At 36.2% G+C, this 24,247-nt stretch overlaps 1 protein-coding gene across 1 annotated transcript in view; it reads left to right on the top strand.

Moving 5' to 3' along the window:
* NAA16 (N(alpha)-acetyltransferase 16, NatA auxiliary subunit) overlaps window positions 1–24,023 on the top strand; it is a 58,619-nt gene extending 34,596 nt beyond the window's left edge. The window contains exons 11-21 of the mRNA XM_009701657.1: window positions 13,253–13,325; window positions 13,566–13,735; window positions 14,089–14,241; window positions 14,946–15,074; window positions 15,657–15,870; window positions 18,011–18,204; window positions 18,939–19,047; window positions 19,551–19,649; window positions 20,212–20,355; window positions 23,035–23,132; window positions 23,411–24,023. Of these exons, the coding sequence (XP_009699959.1) occupies window positions 13,253–13,325; window positions 13,566–13,735; window positions 14,089–14,241; window positions 14,946–15,074; window positions 15,657–15,870; window positions 18,011–18,204; window positions 18,939–19,047; window positions 19,551–19,649; window positions 20,212–20,355; window positions 23,035–23,132; window positions 23,411–23,611 (1,584 nt within the window). The 3' untranslated portion in view covers window positions 23,612–24,023. The remainder of the gene's footprint in view (window positions 1–13,252; window positions 13,326–13,565; window positions 13,736–14,088; window positions 14,242–14,945; window positions 15,075–15,656; window positions 15,871–18,010; window positions 18,205–18,938; window positions 19,048–19,550; window positions 19,650–20,211; window positions 20,356–23,034; window positions 23,133–23,410) is intronic.
* The last annotated feature ends 224 nt before the right edge of the window (window positions 24,024–24,247 follow it).

The following is a 24,247-nucleotide window of genomic DNA, read 5'->3' as shown; positions in this document are numbered from 1 at the left end:
TGACTGATGAACTAGTTTATCAGGAGAGCTTTTTTAATTTGGGTGATCTAAGTTGGAAATAACTGCTCTGAAGACGCACAGGAAACGTTCTCAACATACCTGCTCATAGTTGCTCCTACTTATGCTCTGCTCACGTGAAATTATTAGCTTGCTTCTGTGCAGACCCCAAACCTGTCCAAAAGCTTTCAGAAAAACCAGTTGCTCATGAAATTAGTTATGTGGTGACCACAGTGACATCTTAGAGCATTCGTTTGTTCTGAATTTGTGTTCTTATGGGTGTCTTAAAACTTTAAGTACAAACTTCTACTGCTGTTGTGAACTTACTCCATTGTGTCAACAGTTTAATGACTGGATCATTAGGAGTAATTGTAAAACTGGAAAGTCAAGTGCTCAGAAACGAAGAATACTACTTTTCTGTATGTGTTTCTATACTGTGGTATAATGCACGTTTTTTGTTTGGCAGTTTTCTCATATGCTGTGGCTTACGTCATATCTCATGAGTTATTAGTCTTGACGCAGTACAATAAAGAGGGGAAGTATTATCCATTATCCAAATTCTGCGGGCATTGATTGTATAGCCCAGGAGTTGCAGTTCTAGGGGTGTTTATCTTCAGAAGCATTCACTGGTGTCAGTTGATGTGGATTGCGCAGTGTGTTAGAAAATCTGTTTCTGGGTGTTTTAAGGCAATATGAAAATTAAAGCAAAAATCTGTTTTGTGGGTGTTGGTACTTCCATGTATGTTAAATGAGGCAAGTGCTCTTCAGGAAAAAAGGTCTGTCAAAATACTTTATATCATGTTGCTTGGTATCGGTATTTCTGTCACTTTAGAGCGGCTGCTTGATTTGTACATTACAACCCGTTGTCTTTAGTGTAATTCAGACGTGGGAGTCCTGTTAGAACAGTAAGTCTGAGCTAGCCAGTAATCTCTGAATTTTAGTATTGTTTTTGTTCTGTACTATGCTCATATCAAGAAAATACCAGTTTTAACTTACCAGACGTTTGCAGTTCACTATTAAGTGTAGATTAATGTGGGGTGGAGTGAGTTAAAAAAAATTGATAAACTTCAGATCCTCAGTCCTCCATACGAAGTGCTTCTCCTAGCACAACTTCCAAACTTACGACTATCTAACTGTAAGAGTCTGTTTCATAAGGCTCCGTCATGTTTGTAACAGTATGGCTGGGGAAAAATAATATCCCATCTATAGTCTCTTTATCCTTTTGGGCTAATTTCTACATGAAAGGTGTCTAATACATTTAAGCAATGTGCTTTTTCTAGAGGTCTCTCTTTGTAGTTGGAAATAGCAGATAAATGAGTAGACTTCTCTAAATCATATGCAGACTTCAGTAGTAGACTGGCACGTTAAACTTCTATAGCTTATTTTCAAAAGACAGTTGAAAGATCAGTGTTTGGAAGCATAAAATCAGAAAAGAAACTTCAAAATCAAGCCTTTAATAGTCTTTCATGCAGTCCGTAGGTTTTTATTTTAGTCTGGTGTTGTGCATTTTACAGCTTGATGACTGTGGAAGAGTGTGTTTCTCCTGGGACGGTCAGTCTGTTCCAACTGTGGTGGTGTTGTCTGACTGAACTCTGGGTTCCTGCACAAAAGTTTTCCAAATTGTGTAACTTCTCATTGACAGTTTTATAAACTACTGTCTGTGTTAGCTTTCACTTCCAAAAAAGATAGCTTATATATAAATCTAATGTGAACATCATAGTCAAATTAGTTAATATTTGATACAGCTGAACACTAATGTTCAAACTTCGAAGTATTCTGTAGCTTTACTATAGGCACTGTATTTGCTGCATCTGTAGCCAATATACACTTTCATTGAAGTTTCATTCAGTTTTTGAGGGAAGTTAAACTTTGTATTGATAATGTAGCTAGATGTGTAGTTGAATTTGAAAAATTATTTAATTACTTTAATCATATTCTTATTTTCTGCATGGAAAGATACTACATTTTATGGACAAGATTTGAGCAATTCTGACAGCTCCCAGCAATCTCAAAGTTAAAACCTCATTTCCAAGTCTGGCTGAATCTTAGGTTTTTCCATCCGAAATAGATGGCCTAACAGTTTGTTTGTAAACATATTCAAGGTGTATTGCTTTTAAAATAACTTTTAAGGAGTTGTTTTAATACTCAACTTGTTACATTTAAAGCACTGAAAATTCATGGCTGGCTCTTGTATTTATAGTCATCTTAACAGTTTGTTTAACATGAGATTGATCTTGTACTCCTGATAACTGTTGCACAGCACAGGAGCTTGTGCAGTTGTACTCTGTGCGTAAACATGCACGTACTAGACCTTTCCAAAGCAGTAAATTCTTTAATGAAGAATGATGTTCTTGTGACTTGTTTGCCATTCTGCTTGAGTAGTCTGCTCTCTGCAAAGCTGATGTACGGAGCTGCTTTCCCCTAGCTGAGAGTTCTCTCCTCTAAGAATAACTTGGAAGTACAAAGCCTGTGACATGTGGGACAAAAACATGTTTCCAGTGCAGATGTTAGAGACAAAAACTGGTTAATGCAGTCACGTATGACTAGAAATGCTGCATGGTTCAGTCAAAATTACAAAACAATTGCAGTGTTTATCAAATGCTACTTGTATTATAAGCTTTCCAATTCATTATTCTTGTATGTAGCATGCCCTAAAAAAGAAATAATGCTGTTTCAGCAGAGCAAGTGTACAGAACGCCATGTTACAGGTTACTTTTTAAATGAGAAATATTAACTAACTTCATTTGGATAAATGGAGGAAGCTTTTTCTTCTGGAGTTTAGTATTTCAAATAGCCTGTATGTTCATTGGTGGTATTGACACTAGAAAAAAGTATCACTTGTTTTATTTCAGGAGCAGTTGTCATCAGTGCTAGCATCAGTAATCTTCACTTACATAGCAAATTAGCACTATCTTGAGACACTCAGAGTAGGATTTGATGGTGTATATAGTCAAGCGTGTACAGATTACACACAAGCTTATTGCAATGCAACTGTACTGTTCAGGAAGACATGCAGTTTACTAGCAATGGTATGTGTCATAAGGCACGCTGCCAAACCTAATCCAGGGCAAAAAGGAGTGCTAGCTATGCTGGATTGTTAGCAGATTTTAAATTCTGAGTGTATGTGACACTGTGTCCGATGCAGTTCATGTTTTAAACTGATTACAAGTCATTAATGGAGATGTTTATTTGTAAGGAAATGAGTGTAAAGAAAAATCTAAAAGCTAATAAAGCTCTTGCAGCTCATTCTTTCTATGAATACACAATAAACCAAAATGTGTGAACTTCCTTAGTGTGTATTGGCTCTAAAGAAACGTATCTGAAAGAAGACTACTTTCTCAGAGCTTGCAAAACTTGTAACTGATCCCTTAGATAGTCAGGGAGCAAAGAAAATTTATAACTTTCCAGAGTTGTGGGGTGGATTAACTTTTTGCTTTTTATTCTGAATACAGTACTGCCAAGTTAATGCTTTGTGGTTAGCCAGTCCTTATAAGCTGGTAGCTTTTTAGTGACGTTCCTGAGAATTATATCTGCTTTGACACCACACACTGAGAAATGCTGAAGTTAGTCACTAACCATAATACCATAGGATTGGCTTTAGAGAAAAGTAAATAATAAAAAATTGGTCAGCTGGGTCAAAATGGCTAGTTGCAAGCTGACTGGAAGGGTGTTTTTACAGGTACTTGAAGTTGACTGTAGAATACCTAGGTTTCCACTGAAAAGGAGTGCGAGATTCTGTGCAACTGCTCAGCAAACTACATCAAGGAACAGATCTGAATGAAAACACACTGATTTTTTTTTTTGGCAGTTGACTCTCATTTAGGTCAGTTTAAAATGACTGGAACTTCTCTTTAGATGTGTATTTTACTGCAAGTGACAGGTTTTTGTCTTGCCCTGTGTATGCATAAGCACACGCAGACGTTTAACAGTGGTTTTCTTAGTGAAGCAGGAGTGAGTATTGATAGCTCAGTTGAATAAATTTAAAAATAGAGATTCACCTGCATCTGAACTGCTGTTAGTTTCAAAGCAACAGTTTCATTGGGTGTTACACAAAATAGTAAAGTTTTTTACAGAAACAAACTTGTCATCTGAATGTGTCCAAGATAGAGAGATATAAAAGGAATTTAAGGAGATGTGTTAAGTAGAAGGCTGCATGGCATGTTTTCCTGTGTCTACTTTCATGACATCAATTTTTAATTGATGGTGATTTTTATTACATTCAGATGTTACCCATATGCTAAAATGTAAGCAATGGAAGTTTGCCGTATGAGGCTGAATAGCCTTTCAGAACTTGAGTAATTTATTTGAATCGTCTCTGTGGGCTTGTTCTGTGGTTCATACCTTTATTGGGTGGAGTAAATCTGTATCAGCTATATAAGAAGCTGCGGAGCAGACAAGTGAGACTAAGGAAATTCTTGCAAGTTAGTGTATAGATGCCTTGAGTAAAAATGGAAATATTCAGTCATTTGCATACCCTACACCTTTTCCTTTTTAAACTGATAAATCTGAATGTCAGTATCTTATGTTTCAAAGTAGCTAGATGGGACATTTTTTAAATAGAGGAATATTGCTTTAAAAAAAGGCAAAACCAAAATCAACCAGTGAGAGCCTTGCTGAAGAGATTTTTTGGTTCTTTGGTGAACTGTGTAAGCTTATAAATGTTGTGATCTTAGATACTCTTTTAGTTAAATAACTGTTAAGTAGTTGAATAAGAAACTTCTTTAGGTAGCTGCCCATGTACACCTGCGTGTGTGGATACACTGGAAAAGCCTGAACTCAGACCTTTTGTGCAGTGCAAGTGTGCCAGCTGGCTTGTGTGTTTGGCATGCTCTGTTCTTTGCTGCCTCAATAAAAAGCACATCTGAACTCATGCCAGTCGTCTCTTGGCTGTAGATGAAGATGCTTCTTGTCTTCGTTAGGCCATAGTAAAACCTTTTTTCTAATGTGTAGCTGCCCTTTCCCCCCAGTGCCCTTTTTTTTTTTTCCCCAATGTGGTGAATTGATTTTATGAGCCTTTTTCTTTTTAGTCTTTTGGCAGCTTCTTTATTTGAAACTTCCTTCGTGTCAGTATTTCCATCCAGAAAGATATGGTCAGTGTGCCCTGGATTGAAATACTGTTAATCATGTGACAGGGCCATGCTAGATGCACACTTCTGGTGATCTGTTGTCTCTGCTACCATTCATAAATATTTTTCAGGCCTGAAAGTTCACATCTAAGTGTCTGCGGTTGTGGAGATGGGGACTTCAGGTTGCAAATCTACCATGTGGGCAGAGCTTAACTGGCTCTGAACCCAGGATTGTCCTGTACACTGTTCTAGGGACCTAGAGAAGGAGGTACAGGTTCCTTGCCATTTTGTACATCTATTTTATCCATCACAAATAATCAAATAACGCTTTTCAGGAAGGCTGTGAAGGTGCCTCTGTGAACAAAGGGAGTTTTGAAACAGTGTTATTAAAGGAGTATCACTTTAGAAGATGTTCTTGTTTGTACCATCATTGTATCAGAGCTTTTTTAGTGCTATGCTGTTTCTGTGAAAGGTTCCGTTTAGAGTGGTGTGGAGAGCATAGCATCGAAAGGAAAGCAAGGAACCAACTCTTTATAGTATTATTCTTTGTTATTTTGTGAGTTCAGCTCCCCAGCTTTCACTCTTTTTGTGTTGGCTGGCTTTGTATGCGTGTGTGAATGATTACTACTGTCTCAGAAATGGACTGATAATGGAGACAGCTCAAGAAAGGGGTGGTTTAGTACTGTTACTGTGTGCTGCAGACCAGCTACAAGCCCTGTTCAAAATGTTGTCATCAAAGGCGTTCTCCAGAACTGAGCCAGCAACTGCTTTCTGTTTTTTCTGTCTTAACTTATTTGGTACCGAGTTCACAAATATTTTTTCAGTATCCATTGATACCACTTTTGCACACGGTGAGCACCTTCTTATCTCTTTCTTAGATAAGTCTTCACTACAATGAGATGTTAAAGTATTCCTACAAAATGTTTTTATTGTTGCTTCTCCATTTCCCATGAGGCATTTAGAGTATTACTTCAGGGTGCGTACTGGATACTACGTTCTGTCTTGTGGAAGATTCTCTTAATAATTTGGCTGCAAGAACTTTATCTGTTAATGTCAACATGGTTTTCTTCTGACCCATGGAAAACACTTTGCCAGGGCTGCTGTTGAAAAACGTAGTTAGTCATTCAATCTTTAGGTGTCCTATCTTTTCTAGATGAGAATGACTGTTTGAAGTTGCACAACAGCAATTTTCTTTGGATACTCTGTAGCAAAACAAGTTGCAAACGGTTTCTAGATATTTTGAAAAGTACAACTATTTTTCAACTTCTGGCACAAACATGAGGATTCTTACCAAGTCTAGCGTATGCCTCTTCTGCTGTGCTAGAAAAGTGCTGTCACAAATTCAACTACACCCCATTCTCCTGAATAAAGAATACTCATCTTACTCTGGGAACCAGAAGGCTTCGTTCAAGTACCAGTACTTACAATGCTGGTGATAGTAAATACTGTCAAAATTCAATTGTACTTTGAGATGAAAACAAAAGGGATTGATTTAGTCAGCTTTGAGACATACTTTCCTGCTAGAAACTTCCTGTAGAATTTTTGCATCTTGAGTGGTTCGTTTTTCAAGGAAGTACTTACCTGATTCAGATGTTTGATTTGTTGATGGCAAATGATGTGGTGCTTTGGGATCAGTTTCTGTGACTTGCAGGGCCACTGTTGTCAGCACCATGCACATTACCTGCAGGAAAAGAGGTTTTCTTCAGGAAATAAACTACTGCGGAGAATTTTCTATTTAAGAAGAAAGGTTGTTCAATTCCAAGTTACAAGGGCAGATAGCTCAACTTTTCTTTTGAAGAGCAAGAAAACTTGCTGTTGTGTCTTCCTGTATGCATCCTTTCACCTTAAGTGAAAATGCAACATGCAGAAATACTGCCTTTGCAGGTTGGTTTTTGCAGTTCTTCTCCCACTCTAGATCTTCAGAACCAACTGAGAAACCAAGCATCCCAGTTGTGAAGATGACCCATGTTGACACTTTGGATTGTAAGAAAATGCAGCTGTCTGACATCTGAGCCATATTGTCAGATTCCAGAATTGAGAGCATCTGTCTTAAGAAACACCCTGTTTTGTTTCCAGCACAGAAGACCTCCATCCTGTGGAAGATAAGCAAGTTCATGAAGGGTATCCCCTTCTACCTGCTGTTTTCCTGCTCTTTTTCAGGCCCTTCTGCTGAAGACATCTTTTTGCTAGAACAGTGGCAGTGCTTTATGAATATAAGAGAAGATGTTTCTGTGAAATTTCTCCCTCCTTCAAAATAAGGGAGTAAGGTTGGGCAGCAACCCATTCCCCCCTTCCCCAGAAGGGCTACAGTTGACTTTAAAATTGTCTGCAAACTGAAGTTCAGAGAGGTAATGCTCCATGTAACAGCTGCCTCTGAAATGAAGGGAATGCACATATAGGATATTTTGGTACAAGTTTCAGATATATACTTAGTGTTTGAACTTTCAAGCTGCTAACTATTTGGAAAATATCTGCTCAGTAATACTGAGGCAGTTCTGATTCCTGGATGTTACAAATGTGTTTTCCTGCAACCAAAGGGTTTATGTACTGCTTTAAGATTGGATGTCACAAAGGAGGTGTGTGTTTGTGTAAATGGGGAATAAGAAGCAGCCACACTTTCAGCTCTTTGTTTTTTCCAGTCTAAGTACTGATACGAGTTGGCTTTTGAATATAGAATGATCCTTCTGTGTCATCCTTCTCTTACAGTTTAATTCAAGAGCTTTCTGAGACAGATGAATCTGAGTAGGTGAGATTCTTGTGAAATTTCTTTTTTTTTAATACCTATCTGCTGTAATTACTGAGAAGTAAATACCTGGAGTTTCTTAGGACAAGCCTTATTGGGTCACCTACTGGAAGCTAAAGAACTGGTAGCTAATTTTTCTCTTCTAGCCCATTGTGGAAGGTTACAAAAATGATTACGCAGAGTGTTCCCACATGGAAAAGTCTCCAGCTTTGTGATGGGGGTCTTGTACTTTTAGCATCCATTGAATTCTGTTTGAAGAACAAGATGTGATTTGAGACACTGACACTTCAGAAGCTTGTAGATTTGACACTGAGAGATTGGACTATTTTCTGAGACAGCCTCATCCTCTTAAAGATACCGGTTACTGTTTTGGAATGGGTTGCTGCTTGAAGGAGAAGAAAAAGTTACTCTTGTTAAAGTAACTGAATAATTAAAATTATTCTGGATGCAATACAGAACTATGAATAGCTAGTCTTTAAAAAGTTCAGGCTTTTTTTTTAAAAAAAAAAAGCAAAGCCAAAACAGCATGCAAATACTTAGCTTCTGGTATGTATGATTATTAGGCATTCCATAAGGAAACAGTCAAAGTGGTTTTCTGAAGTGTCAGTCTCTTACTGTGTGGTAATTCCCAGAAGTGATCTGTTTGATACATCATGATGATGGGCAATTTTAGTGATGTAAATGTCACTCTGCACATACTTGTGCCAATCAATGTGTGATCTTGTTCCTGTCTGCTGTCTCTTTATTCTTCCCGATGTTTTGTATCCTTTTCGTTGCTGATGGTGGTCAAGGCAAGACAATGTATCCCTTGCCTGTGTCTCAGTAGTGTAAATATGTATCAATTTTGTAACAGTTAAATCTTTTTATAAAAGCACATACTAGAGCACATCTTTCTAAAGTATTTCTGGGATTTGCCTGAAGATTCTTCTGCATTAATGCATAACTAAATTTTCTTAACTGAAGAAGACCATTGCATCTATATCTACAGGTCAGTGGCATATTTTCTTGTTTGGGCAGCTTTATAGATGCCCATGGAAACTTTATGTCTCAGTAGCAGTATTCAGACTTTCCCTTTTGGTTGTTTGCCTTTGAGAATAATGCAGATAATACTAAACACGTTCTCAGGAATTCAAAAGACAGGGACTCAAACCTGTGCCAAATGTTAAACATACAGATTGTTGCCTACGGTAGCTTTTAATCTGTGCATTGGAAGTGCTGGTAAGTTCTTACTGATTTATAATGGCAGCAACTGAAAAAAATACTTAAATATAGTGATTGTGACTGATTAAATTAACAAGCTGAATCCTTAAAAAAAAAAAAAGCTATTTGACACAACTTAAGTCTGAACACTTTATAGTACATTACAATATTTCTATATGATTGGTATTGGTGATTCGGTTCCTTTTCTTGCAGTTGTTTCATTGAAGAAGGAAATACAGTATTAGTGTTGAAGGTTGTCATTGAAACAGCAGTCTAATATAAAATATTTTGCCCAACTGCTGTAATAATAGGATATACAATCAATTTAGTACTCTAACTTCCATAGTAATAAACCAGAGGGTTTGAGCATTTTATTTCAAAAATTTGCATTCCCGCTTTCTGCTAGCGGGCTGTTGATTTCATCTTCCATTATGTATTTCACCTCACCTTTCTTATTTATGTTTCTTAAAAACCTTTCCTTACTGCTTTTCTCTCTTATTCATTTGTCATTCCATTCAATTAACCTCCTACGTGGAGTATAGGGGAAAAAAAATCAAACTAGGATTCAGGCTACTGTAGCCCTAACATTCCATTTTGGATCCCCCTGTTATTGTACTTACCTTTGATGGTCCTCTTTTTGTCTAAATAAAAATCTCTGTGGCAGGAGTCACTTAGTATACAGCATAGCATACAGCACAGGTTTCCATTTAATGACTGGCCCATAGTTGTCACCGAAATAGCTATGAGTGATGATAAAAGAATTCTAGCCATCAGCCATTTACCTGGAAACAGTAGACTGTCCCTTACAAAAGGGGACACAAAATATTTCTCAGAATAATCAGCTAAGTAAAAACTAACACTCACGGGAAAGTTGGGGTTCAAGTGAATTGTGTTCTTGATGCTTACGGTTTAAAAAGAAATTAAGATGTGTCTGCATAATATTTATTCCAGTTCCAGTTTGTATTTCTCAAATGCTCATTTTAAGGCATTTACTCAAAGTTTGCTTATGAAACCACCCTTTCCAATGGAAATAAACTGCAGAGGAGTGGAAAAGACCATTTTGGCCTTTGTGGAGGCTTTGCTTCAAGTAGTACAAAGTGTGGAAGATGCTTTCTTAACTTCAAGATTATTACACTTGACAAGAATCTGTACTGGTTTCTGAGCATGTGCAATTTTAATATTTGCCTAAGGTGCAGGAGAGAAAACAAGCACTTCAGTTATCTGTGCTAATGGAGAAGGCTAAAGCCCATTTCCCCCTTCTTGGATTCATGCTGCTTAGCTCATTGTTCTTTCATAATGAAACTAAAGTTGTAGATAGTGACCTATGAAAGATTTGGAGCTTGAATTTTGATTATTTAAGAGACTTCTGAAACTGATGCCCAGTTCTGGAGTTGGCTCCATTCTTGTCATAATGAAACCTGTGATTTGTTGATGACTTCAGTTATGCTTTTGCAATACCTTAAGCTTTTTCAGATCCATGGCAAGGGAATAACTGAAAATTTTTTCCCTAGAATAATACTGTTTGAAATTTAACTCATGGTCAGTATCATGGTATTTTGAGATACTTCAGCTTGATTTTTAGAAGTTGTAAAATGATACTTATGAAGAATGCTATCGCATTTAGAAATAGTAAAATATTATTGCCTTTAAGATGGCAGTGGTGACTCTAGAATACAGATAATAGATGGTAGTAAATCCAAGAGACAGATTTTACTACTAAATTTGCAGTTAATATGGACGCAGAAATTGGGGGTCATATTTCCAGGTCATTTGTTCCTTGAAGCAGCACATGAACCTGGAATTATTTCCTGAAATTAGTAGCAAGAGACTGAAGCATAAGCATAAAAAGGGAGGAAGAATATTCTGAATAGTCATGAGAAACAAAGATACTGTCATTTTCATCAAGAATGTCTGCGATAACCTACCTACCTGATTAGCATTATTTTTGTAGCTGTTACTTTCACTGAATAATTGTTTCCAAATGTATTGTTCAAAGTAGTTTTCAGAATGACGATTCCAGTGTAGTTTCTTGGACTGTAGAAGCCAAAACCACTGCAGAATTCTGAATTTAGAAGAACTTAGCATCTTTTAAAACGTGGTACAGTTTGGTATTCTCCGTTGCCTCAAGATCAGAGGATTTGGTTTCACTGTTGCTGTAAGCTGATTGAAGACCCTCCTGCTAGGAAGAGAGGCTTTCTTACTGTTTCACTGCCCCGAGTCTGTCCTCTGCCAGCTCCCCCTGATGATGGAACTAGTAATTGGGCATCTGTATGCTGAGGTGGAGCAGGGAGTAAACTTGTAACTCTGGATCCAGCCACTAGCACTGATCCAAAGCAGGGACCAGGCACTTGTGGCTTGGAAGTGGGTGGCACCATTCTTTTTGGTGGTAAGGTGGTCTTTGTCTAGCCATGAAGCCATACTCCCAAGCGTGCAGTAGTGGAAAAAAATTATCTGTAGAGTTTGGTGGTGGGCGGGTGTAATTATTAAAGAAATGAAGGGATCTTTCTCCCTTTATGCACAGTTCACTTGCAGTCTAGCAAAACTGGCTGGTCTCAGAGGAAATCAAGTTTAACAGCCAGATGAGAATAACTTTGGGAATACTTAGAAGTTGCAGTGAAAAGCAGCAAGGAAATAACACTTACTCTGTTGCACATGTACACTATAAGCCTGCTACCTGAAGTAGATGCTTACTTCTGTATTTAAACTTACTTTAGAGAAAAGAATCTTCAAAGATTTTTCTGAGGTTGTTGGAGGTTTCTTTTAGTAAATAGATGTCTGAGGCCAGCAAACAGCTTAATGCATATATTTGCCTTTGTCCATTTACTTCTGATGCTTTTACATTCCTGTATCACTTTGTACCTATTTGAAATCTAGTAACATTTTATTATATTTGATGAGATTTTGCTACCAGAAACCATTTCTTATGAGATTTGCCCAGAGCTTTCCAGAATGTGTGTGTGTTTATACATTTTATTACACTTTTGAGACATTTACACTGGCTGCATATGACTGGGGCATGTCACCTTCTCTGCTCGCTTTGAAACAAAATGTTTGGCATTTCTTGCCTATTGTGCTGAATTAGGTTATGTAAAGTAGTATCCTTCAAATTGTATACTTTGATCTTCTAGAACAAGGTTTATTCCTTTCCCACCCTCTCCCAAAGTGTATCTTGAAGTGGATGTATGCTTTGTCAAATCCTGCTTTTTTATATTTTGCTGTTTCTCCATGACGTTTTTTATTTTTACTTTTGCAACCCAGCTCTTTTTAATGTAGGATCATCTTTTAACCATTGAAGTTTTAGATTTTTACCGTATATAGGTTTCACGTAGTTGGTGATTGTAGCCGTTATCCTGCTATGCTTGCAGTCAGATCTTGTTTAAGTCCCTTATGTGTTTTGGGTATATATATAGATCATATTTCTTTCTTTAATATTCTTTCCTTAAGAGGCTGGTTGCTTGTTGGCACATTTAGAATGTAGCTACAAAACAAGTTGAGCATTTCATAAAATGCTTGGAAATCCTATGTGGTGCTTGTAAGCCCTGGACCCCTGGTATTGGAATAGTTCATTGTCATGAAATGCAAAGATATTAAAATTTGTATGTATTGTAAATCTCAAACTTTTGTATAGTGCGAGTTCAAAACTGTATGGGTGAATTTTGAGTCTTCAGCCTTGGAATGAACAATAATATTGTTGACAAGATCTGATTTCAGGAAGTATTAGCCTTAAATCAATCTAGAGATTTTCATGTAAAAAGATGTAGCCCATATTCTAGGTAACAATATCTTTTTTTTAAAAAAAAAAAATCTTTAATAGTACAGGTCTGCCTGCTAGAAAACCACAGAAGTCTATTCTGTATCTTCATTGTTAGGGGAAGTTCATGCAGAGTCTTTTCCAAAGTACCTTTCTTCAGTTGGCTCAGTTTAGACACTTAAATATTAATAGCATAAATAAATATTCCAAAATACAACTTAAAAAGCATAATAATCGAATGTACTTGATTACTTTGTGCCGTAAGCTGCCAAAGATTACACCTGTTTCCCTGCTGTATCACTGGTTAAAATGGGTGATCAAAGATAGCTTCTGAAAGATGAAATAAACTATATGAGGATACATCCAGGTTTTTTTCCAAATTAAGTAATTATTTTAGTATAGTTGCTCTGATTTTGCCCAAGTATTTTTATGTGTGCTAATTTATGTAAACATGATAGTAAAGCATAACTTAAGTTGATTTTTTTTTATATGCAGGTTTCTACAATCCAAGAACTTGTTACTGGTTATGAAACCTCTTTGAAAACTTGTGACCTTTTTAGTACATGTGGTAAGTTTTTATGGTCTTATATTAATTACACAGTAGTTGCTAATGCTGTTTATGGCAGTTATCAAGAACTGTTGAAGTGCTGAAACATCTTGCAAGAAAATAGTTGTAATACCTTCTAGTAAATGAATACATTACAGGAAGTATTTGCTGATTTACCAAGCTTTGGGTTTTTTTGTGTTTGTTTTTCAAATGCAGTCTTCAACCTTACTGGTTACTGTAACTCTTTCCATTTTGTTGCAGAAAATGGAGAGAAAGAGCCCCCAACGACACTGCTTTGGGTTCGATATTTCCTGGCACAGCACTTTGACAAACTTGGCCAGTGTTCTTTAGCCTTGGATTACATTAATGCTGCAATCGCAAGCACTCCAACATTAATAGAACTATTCTATTTAAAAGCAAAAATTTACAAGGTAAAAAGTGAATTTGTACATGTGGAGTATGTATTTAAAAAAAACCCCTGCATCAAACTGAATGTGTGGATGGTATTTCAATTAACCATGGTTAATGGCATTGGGTTTTATGTGGGTTTCTTTTTGGGCGGTGTTCTGTCAGGAAGAAAATGCAACCAATTCTGTTTAGGTTTTGCAAAGCAAGTCACAACTTACAGCAAAATTGTCATTCTGAAAAAGTCTAGGGGCAGGGGGCAGCAAACAATAATACTGCCTTTTATTTCTGAGGGCGAAATACTAGTAACTATAGATTGCAGGACTTGGTCAATAGCAGGCTTATACTGAAAGTTAACTGTTTAATTTCTCCCTAACAGCATGTAGGTAACCTCAAGGAAGCTGCCAAATGGATGGATGAAGCGCAGTCTTTAGACACTGCAGACAGATTTATCAATTCTAAATGTGCTAAATACATGCTGCGAGCGAATATGGTGAAGGATGCAGAGGAGATGTGCTCTAAATTCACGAGAGTGAGTATATTACTTTAATGAAGAGATGTTTTGTTTCCCTTTGGCAGTTTATTTTTCACTCTTGTAACTTTTGACCAAAATAAAAAAAATTACCATTTGTTGGTGTCCATTTTAGAGCTAATGCTCTTATACTTAGTGGTAATCAACTATATGGAAACATAGAATGATTTGGATTGGAAGGGACCTCTTAGAGATCATCTCATCCAACCCCCTTGCCATGGGCAGGACATGTTTCACTAAACCAGGTTGCTCAAAGACCCATCCGACCTGACTTTGAACACTTCCAGTGATGGGGCATCCACAACTTTTCTGCGCAACTTGTGCCAGTGCCTTGCCATCCTCACAGTAAATAATTATTTACCAAACTTCAAGATTTTTAAAAATAGTGCTATTTTCTCCCCCAAACTGTAAAAGTAAGACTGTATATACAATCATCAGTTAAACTGAAAATTACCTGTTGAGACACTAATCTTGTTCAGATGATTTTTTTTAAAAAATAATTTAAATCTCTTCCTTTCTATCTTGTGGAGCATAGGGTATCACAAGTACTATTATCAGTTGCTGGGTGGTTGTATCCATTTTCTATTGTATTCCAAGTAGTTGAAGGATTGATTGTTTCCTGCTAATGGCCTGAAACTAGCTGTAGTTGAAAGAAGCAGCTGATTAATTATAGTACCAAAAAGTGATAATGACACTTATTTCAGGAAGGAACTTCGGCTATGGAAAACCTAAATGAGATGCAGTGTATGTGGTTCCAGACTGAATGTGCTGCAGCTTATCAAAGGCTAGGAAAGTATGGTGATGCCTTGAAAAAATGCCATGAAGTAGAAAGGGTAAGTAGGTCCAAACACCATCAACTTCTTTCCCAGTATTTCTCATATGCTAATGAAAATATTTGCTGTTGTAATCAGCATGATTTTCTTTGTGTGTAAAGTTTCTAGTATAATGATTTTTAAAAACAGGTTAATACTTGATGATTTATTGTAGTACATAAGATGTCATCCCTAGCTATTATGTGAAAAACGATTATTCAAAGTGAAAAGTATTCAATATAAAATACTATGTCTCCTAGCTATACAACTGTTTGTACATTAACTTTATGCTGTCTTTTGCCAACTGTTTTTTTAATCAGAACAATCACATGTCAGTTGGCTTTTAAAGAGTGCCTAAGTCTTTGAACAATCACATTATGGTTTTTCTTAACAAAATGAGATTTTTCTGGGTGGATTTTTCCTTACTGACAGGTTCTCTGGGACAGTCAGTATTATAAGGATATAGCTATGCCTGTTAAATATTGCCTGTAAATAATAACCAGCTGTAACTTTATTCACCTTTATCTAATTTTAAAAAATAGACTAAGCAAGGAAAGTGTATAAAGAGTTTTGTGTGACTTTTTTCTTTTTTTTTCCTTGAAGCATTTTTTTGAGATAACAGATGATCAATTTGACTTCCACACATACTGCATGAGAAAGATGACTCTTCGTGCCTATGTAGACCTTTTGAGATTAGAAGATGTGCTCAGGAAACATGCCTTCTACTTCAAGGCTGCTCGATCAGCAATTGAAATCTACTTGAAGCTCCACGATAATCCTCTTACCAATGAAAGCAAAGAACAAGAAGTGAATTCAGGTATGTAGTCCATAATGGAGGCTCATGTGTGTATGACACATGTAAAAGCTTATTAAGCTACGTAAGTTATGTGCTACAGAATAAATGATTTGTAACATATACAAACTTTTCCTCTTTTCTGTCACCGTTTGATAACTGAAAAGAGAACACAGGTAATATGCTACAGCTTTCTTCCTCTTTGTTCTCCTCTCATCATACTGCATGAATGAACCTAGCTACAGTTGGAGTGCTTGGGGAGGAGTGGCATTTCAGAATATTAAGAGGAAAAATCAAATTCAGTTCAGCCATTTACTCATTTAAACAGAAGATAAATGTCATTATTGTTTCACAATTCATCTGTTAGATTTTGTGGGAAAGCAGTCTGAATTGTAAGAACTGAATTTTGATTTAGTGTATTTAATTTATTACATAGTAATATTAGTTAACACTGCCATTACATTTTATAATTCTTCACATAACTTCAGGATCAAAGAATACATGGTTAAGTGTGTATTAGCAAAATTTGTACATTTAGGAAACTATTTAAAACTAGTGTTAAATGGAAAGCAGACTTTTTTAGGAAACCAGTGGGCTGTGGTTTGGAAATCTGAGGATTCAATGACAAATGAGTTTTTTGAGTTTTTTTCCTTGAAGATATCTGAGGATTCAATGACAAATGAGTTTTTATCTTCAAGGAAAAAAACTCAAAATAGTTGCTGCTGCTTTTGTGGAATAGCAGCTGCTATCAACACTGCAGTGGCTGTTGACTAAAGGGGTGAAATTAATGCATGGCCCTTTGCAAAGGGAAGAATATTTGACATGAGGGGGAAGTTAAACTAAACCAAAAATGCCACTTCAGTGTTGCCAATACAATGTTACCTTTCATTTGGAAGTGATTAACAAGTTTTTCCATATCTGCCTATGTATAATGAAGTACATACAAAAAGAGGCACATGTCACAGCACAATTCAACTTGCATCTTTTTTTCTCTCCAATTTTAATTTGTTTCTCTATATAATGTAAGATCAGAGGATTTTGATAGCAATACGTCATAGAAACTAAGGTGGGGAAGAGTCAAGTCATGTTAGTTCTTTTGCCTGCTGTGTTTTGGGATTCAGTAGGGCCATCCACAGGGGAAGACAGCACTGTATGAATGGGGTAAAAAGAATGCTTCCTTCTCCTTGCTTCCCCATCTCAAAGAATGGTGGCTGGCCTCAGCAGAGAGGTCATGGTGCCATAGCCACAAAAAAGATGTTAGTCCTTCAGGAGCCCGTTCTTCTGTTTCATGCCACATTATTAGCACAAATCCTGTTCTCAGTGAAACACCACAGTAAACAGAGTGGAAACTACAGTGTTATTCTGGCTAAACTGGTCAGGTTAGTGGGATGGCAGGGAAGGAAAAAGGGATGAATGGAAAGGCTGAAGGCTCCTCACTTGTATATGAACCTGTAGGAAACTGTTTTGTGTGTTCTGCTTTTCATGCCACTGTTAAACCTTCTTGGTTTATCTAAAAGTCTAAAATCAGTCTAAAAATCTGAACACAGCCAGTAGCCTGAAGAGTCATAATGGTCCTGCTAATACATACCCGAATATTTTACCTTTTCTCACCCCAAACAATGTAAATTTTTGCTTGCATCCATTTAGCTATCCCATGGCATTTGAAGAAAATCAATGCAATTATCATGGCTGTTATATTGTTCAGACACTTTAATGAAAGGTAAACTTGGTTTAAGACGGAGTGTAAATCCATCTGGATGTTTCTAGTTAGCATTAGAAGGAAGCTGAGCTACAGTCAATATGGGAGCTTACTGTTACCCTTGAAAACTATTGTCTGTTTTCTAAGGTAAAATCTGTCATAGATGCAACAACTTATGTAGTTAAACTTTCAAATAGTTGAGGTTTCTATAGCAACTATATAAGAGAAAATAATGCAAGATGAAGTATTGTGTTATGCTGTAAAAAGTAATCCAGTAGTAATGTTGGACTTATAGTGATGATAGTCTGACAACTACTGATATTTATGGAAATGTCTGTAAAAGTATGCCATTTTGATATGGGGGGAGGAGGGTAATGGTATGTCAGAGTGTTGTTTGAGAGAAACAAGACTTTAAAGTAAATACTCTGTTAATAGAAGTTACCTGTTTGTTACCTTAATCTGCAGAAAATCTCTCTGCCAAAGAATTGAAGAAAATGCTTAGTAAGCAAAGAAGAGCACAGAAGAAAGCAAAACTTGAAGAGGAAAGAAAACATGCAGAAAGAGAGCGACAACAAAAAAATCAAAAGAAAAAGCGAGATGAAGAGGAGGAGGAAGCTAGTGGACCTAGGGAAGAGCTAATTCCTGAAAAACTGGAAAGGGTTAGCATGGTCTCTCATGTTAAATTCATGTGATTATCATAAAAAGCCTATAATACAGGATTACTATCAGGTTCTCCTAAAAGAATCCAGGATTTTTTATAAAATCATTTTTGTATGCAGAGATAACTTTTTGTAGTCTATCTCTCTATTTACACTAAAGAAAAGTAATATTTTTTCCTCTAATAAATCAAAGTTCTATATTAATACTCTTGTTATTTTCTTTAAACTTAATGTTTTCGATCAGTAGGCCATCCTTCATTAAAACAGATACTGACAAAAAGGTGGTTCTAACCTGAAGAACTTCAGTTTTCATACAGTGACTAGAAAAAAAACCTAACAGAAATGTGACTGCCATTCGCAAAATTTGAAGATGTGAGCCAGTATTCTCTAAGGACAAAGAACTGTCTTCTTTATCACAGTCACTTCAGAAGCTTAAGCTTGTCATCTAAGGTGGTTGTATTTGTTTCCTAAAAGCTAAATTACACCACTGAGTACATTACATAAGCAGTGCCAGAGTTAGCAAGAATGTTCTTTGTCAACACGAAATCATGAGTAACACTTTCAAATCTTGCTGTTCAAATAAAAATGTGATTCAGTTTAATTCAGAAAGCTATCTACAGTTCACCTTTGGCCTCTGATTATTTGAATTCTCTGAATAATAGAAACTATCCTTGGTGGTTTTTATTTAACATTTATTTTAAGCTTTAAATTTCACTGTGTTTTTATTAAAACAGGTAGAAAATCCATTAGAAGAAGCCATTAAGTTCCTTGTACCACTTAAGAATCTTATTGGAGATGACATAGAAACACATTTATTAGCATTTGAAATATACTTTAGAAAAGGTAAAGTACTGCATAATTTTATTTTTGCTTTATGAAATTTTAACTGTTCACTGCAGCCTGTGTTATCTGAGTGTAGCCTAAAATGATCTGGAATAGAAATTTACTTGACTGAAGCTGGGGTTTGCATCATATCCAGTAATAACAGGGGAAATAGCATTTTTGGTTTAGTCACCCTTAAAACGAACAAAAAAAAAAGCAATGTAAGTTGTAGTATATACTAATAAATGCTGTAGAAAGATATTTGCAGTGTCATCTTGAATTTTCTAGGGGAAAACAAAACCAAACGGATAGTAAAATCATCTATGCAGTGTTGCCAGAGTTCAAGCAGCAGGCATTTCTATTTTATTAAACAATTTGGATGAGGAAAAATAAATCTCCTTTCTAATTCTGTGTAGGCATTGATGTTTCTAATGTTTGTACTAGATTTAAAGAAAACAGTAGTTGATATAAAAAGTTCTGTGTTCTTAATCTTGGTATGTTTTTTTTATTTCTCCTTCCCATAGGAAAGTTTCTGTTAATGTTACAGTCTGTCAAAAGAGCTTTTGCTATCAACAGTAATAACCCATGGCTACATGAGTGCTTGATTAAATTCTCTAAAGCTGGTACGTGTGTAGGAAGTATGTATGTATGTGTTAAGATACATGAAGTTAAATTGTACAATGACATAACTATATATTTTTGTAAGATATAAATACTCTTAAAACAAACTGATATGAAGAAGAAAAATAAAAATGAATTGTTTGTTTTCCATGGTAATATCCAAGAAAACACAGCTTGTGCTATGCAGGGTATGGTGTGTGTATTATATTACACTCCTTCCTCCATTAATCCACCAGGTGGACCCAGTAACTCATTTTGGTGTTTCAAAGATCCTTGAAATTCTTAAGTTTTAAGAAAATAAGTGGCAGATATGGGAGAAAGATAGTGACTGAAGCAAAGTATGCATTGTGAACTTGCAGCAGAAAGTTTACATGGTAGAGCACTCTTTAAATGTTTCATGTATAAATGCGTTGGTAGTGCTTGTGTTGACCTGTTTTGAACTGAGAAGATTTGTGTTTCTATGCCCAGGGGAATTTTAGCTGTAATGTTTATGGTTTCACACTGTTTTCTACAGTTGTTTAAATGGCTTTTTTGCTTCTCTCTTTCTTACCTTCCCCCTTCTAGTATCTGACCATAGTAACCTCCCAGAAATTGTGAGCAAGGTCCTAACTCAAGAAATGCAGAAAATCTTTGTTAATAAAAACTTGGAAAATTTTAATGAAGAATTTCTCAAACACAATGCTACCTCCATTCAGCACCAACTGTCAGGTTTGTTTAACTTCTTTAATGATCTTGAAAAGGAGATAGTTTAAGTGATTTTAAATCCAGAATTTTTATCTGCAGTCCATAATTCATACTTAAATTCCAATGAGCCAGAAATTCACATGTTTACATTGGGTTTTTTATGCCTGCTTTTAGCATAAAAAAAATCAGTCACTTTTTTTATTAGATGCATAAGGAACCTGCTTCTTCCATCCAAAAAGCGTGATCAAACCACCACAGATACTGTAGTATGGAAGCATTGTCATCCTTCATGTTGTAGCTTCTAGTTTTGAAATTATTAGAAAATATGAAACAAAAATTCTATATATTAGAAGCAGTGCTCTTCCTTGTTTTCTTATCAGCTGGAATGTCTCTGGTCCTACTCGTAGCTTTGTCATGTAGCAACAGCATCAATAAAAATATCATGACAAACTTGTTATGCTATTTTTGCTTTTCTGCTTCATGGTCAATATTGAAAATGTTGAAATATGATGCTCTTACACTATTTCTGCAGAAGAGCTACAAGCAGCTGCTGGAGTTAAGTCAAAGGAAGTTAGAACTGAAATTTGTAATGTCTACTGAGTACAGAAAGGTTTGGAATAAAAATTAATGTCACCTGAGAAGCTAGTAGAGGAGAAAAAAAAAAAACCTCTCCAGCAGTTAGGAAGCAAAAATAAGTGTAGATTTATTAGGCACTTAAAGCACTTAGAACAGTACTAATCTCACCTAGTTTGTAAAAGTTACTCAGGGTCTGTCCGGAATCACTGGAGAAAGTTAGCTTCAGAGTATTGTTCATCTCTCTTAAAGGGAGGTTAGGTAACTTACCCCAAACTTACAGGGGCCATTAAAAGATCACTGTTTCAGGACAGCATCTTGAGAGAAATACTTGCAGCCCTTTCCTGTGAGCATGCTCAAGATTTGGGAAGTCAAGTACTGATATCTCAGCAGGCAGTTGCTCGTGATTCTTACAGATGTGTTGTTCCACTGTTGTCGTTGTTGGGCATCTAACTGGATGTTTTCCGGGTTCTACTTTCTGGTCCTCGGTTATTAGGGAAAATAGTTCAGTCATTTTGTCGTAGTAATTGTACAGGCTAAGACTGTCATACTTCTGAGTTTGGCTTCACACTGTCCACATCTTTAGTGCCCTTGAGAAGAACCCAAGCTAGGTCATTGGGAGTGGTGGCACCCATGTTAGAGCGATGTCAGGGACCCCTTTGGAGAAGGCGTGTGTCTTCACATTCAGTGGAGGTGAGGGGCTTAAATGTGTAAAAGCTCCTTAGGGTTAATTAGCAGACCTTAGGGTCCATTGATCACTGTGATCCAACAGGTGTCAATTTACATGCAGTGGGAACAAAGGTAGGATTAGGATTTTAAAGTGAATTCAGGAGTGAACTAACCATAGACATGTCCTTGGTAGCTTTAGGTCCTCACCTATGTGTCAGTCTTCTGTTTATGCTGAAACAGGTTTGAAGTGATTGACTTACCTACTGTACAATTTATAACTTACTAAACTGTCATCTTTAATTCAAGTTTGAAAATGTAAAGGTCTGAAAAGCCTAAACCTTAAATCTTGAGAGTACAAATGAGTGTTTTCTTACCTTAAAATGATTACTAGTTAAAAAAAAAAAGCAGAAACGTTAGTCCCTTTTCAATTTCCATACCATAGCCTCTGTGACTTCAAACAAATGTAACTAGGTTAAGGTTAATTAGTTTTTTGACAGTAACTCAAACACTAATATATTCAGTCTAGTAATTTATTTTCTGAAACCTTCTGGATACAAAAAGCATTAAGAACTAGGAAACTTTCTTCAATTAAGGAAACAATAATGGGGAAAATGAATTGAGCAAGAAGAGACAATGTGGGTTTTTAACTTTCTCAGTAAAATAATTTCTTAAGCTTTTTGTTCTTTGTAGTAGATTATCTAGGGAGGTGTGTCTAGACTTTATATTTGGGGAAAGGGAAGTAATGAAATGCCTACATGTTCATTAAGATGAGATTTTAAATTAAGGCAGCTATGATCCAAGGAACAACACAGTATTTCGCAGAGATGCCTGGACAAATTTTGCTGAACTGTTTGTGGTCCAAGAAGCTGCATAGTTGCATTAATGCAGTATCTTACTTCTCACCAATGTAGTCTAGTCCAGGCAAAGCACCAGACTTGCATTACACTTTCCTTGTACCTAAACTATTTCACTCAGCTCCAGGTTAGTAGCCCAGCTTGACCTTACTTTCTGCCATATGAACATATGCTGGTTGGAATTTCTTCTGGACTGTGTTACACAATTGTTTAGTAACTGTATTGTTCACTTATCTTCAGTACTTTTAAAAAGATTTCAGAGTATCCCTGAGAAAATGTCTGTTATTCACTTCTATGTTTTCAGGATGGATTTTGTTTAGGCTGCTGCTTTGAAGGCCTTAGTCATCAACATGCTCTTTGTGTGTATTTCTTGACTGACTGGTCTTCAGTAAAGTGAGGCATTTCACTTTTGCAGAAGCAGATCTCCTGTGTTACTTGATCCTTACGCTTCTAATAAATTTCAAAATAGCTTTAGTTTTGTTAGTTTTAAGTTACAAAGTCCTAATTCACATTGATTTATAAGTTTTTTGTATTCTGGGTATCTGTATATGCAGTGTCGTATTTAGGAATGCTATTATGTAAATGTTGTATTCTTTCTTGTAATAAGGTGCAAAGATGATGTATTTCCTGGACAAATCAAGACAAGAAAAAGCAATTGCTGTTGCTACTAGATTGGATAAAAACATGAGAGACAAAAATGTGAAGGTAAAAGATACAGTATTTAAAGCCAAAAAATGTGTGCGATCTTAAATAATATACACTTAACTGTAGGATAATGTACATGCTTCATATAATATATACGATAAATTAATACTATTTGAAAGAACAAGATTGCAGATTTTTTTCCACTAAGTAACTATAAGATATCTGAATACTGACAGAGAACCAGTGTTTGCTCAGATTAGTATTGTTTAACAGTACATCTTTTTAGTAATAAATGTGATTTACAATTGTTTTATTAACTGTTACTTTTGGTTTTTTAGACATTAACAAAGGTTTTTGAGGCACTGCTTGATGGCAGTTTTGGAAGCTGCCACACTCAGTGTGAAGAGTATCAAGCAGCGTGTCATAAACTGTTCCCTTTTACGTCTGCCTTTATGCCTGCCACAAACGAGGACGACAGCAGCATTGCATCCATGAATCATACAGCCATTAACCATGATGTGCTGTCTAATGAAATTTGAAGTAGTGTGTGCAAGCTCGTGTGTGTGTATACCTACATGCGCACATGTATACAAAACTCTGACTCTCATTACATGCTGGCTGGATACAGATCAGGGTTACTTTTCCAGGTTGTATTTTAATATCTTTAACAGGTATAAAACAAAATATTTGGATAGTTAAATGAAATGGAGTATGCTATTAGTTATTTTTTTCACCCAACAAAAACTGCCAATATTTATGTAAACATTATCCTTAATGAGCATTTTTCATGTTTATACTTGTACAGTTTTAAGTCTTTTAATAATCCATCAGCCCTCCCTCACAAAAAATATGGATGTTAAAGACTGCTTTCACATAAGTGTCGTTACATATACAGATAAATGTGATCATATCTTGTCAATAAATTATCATTTGAGTGTTTTTAGCGGATTAAGACTGAAGTGCTGCTTGAATTGCCCTCTTCGTCTTTTACTGTTCTTCAGGTTTTTTTTTTCCTGTTTTTTTTGGGGGGTTGTGTTTTGGGTTTGGTGGTTTGTTTTTTTTTTTTTTTTTAAATCTTTGGTCAGTCTAGTTCTTTTGGAGCACAGTGACAATGAAAAAGCATTGGGGGTTTGCATGTTTTTGTCAGGTGTGTGTCTTATATGGAACCGGTGTTG

Source organism: Cariama cristata, unplaced genomic scaffold, assembly GCF_000690535.1.
Source record: "Cariama cristata isolate BGI_N322 unplaced genomic scaffold, ASM69053v1 scaffold16956, whole genome shotgun sequence".
Taxonomy (NCBI): Eukaryota; Metazoa; Chordata; class Aves; order Cariamiformes; family Cariamidae; genus Cariama; species Cariama cristata.
This window is presented reverse-complemented; position numbering and strand designations above follow the sequence as displayed.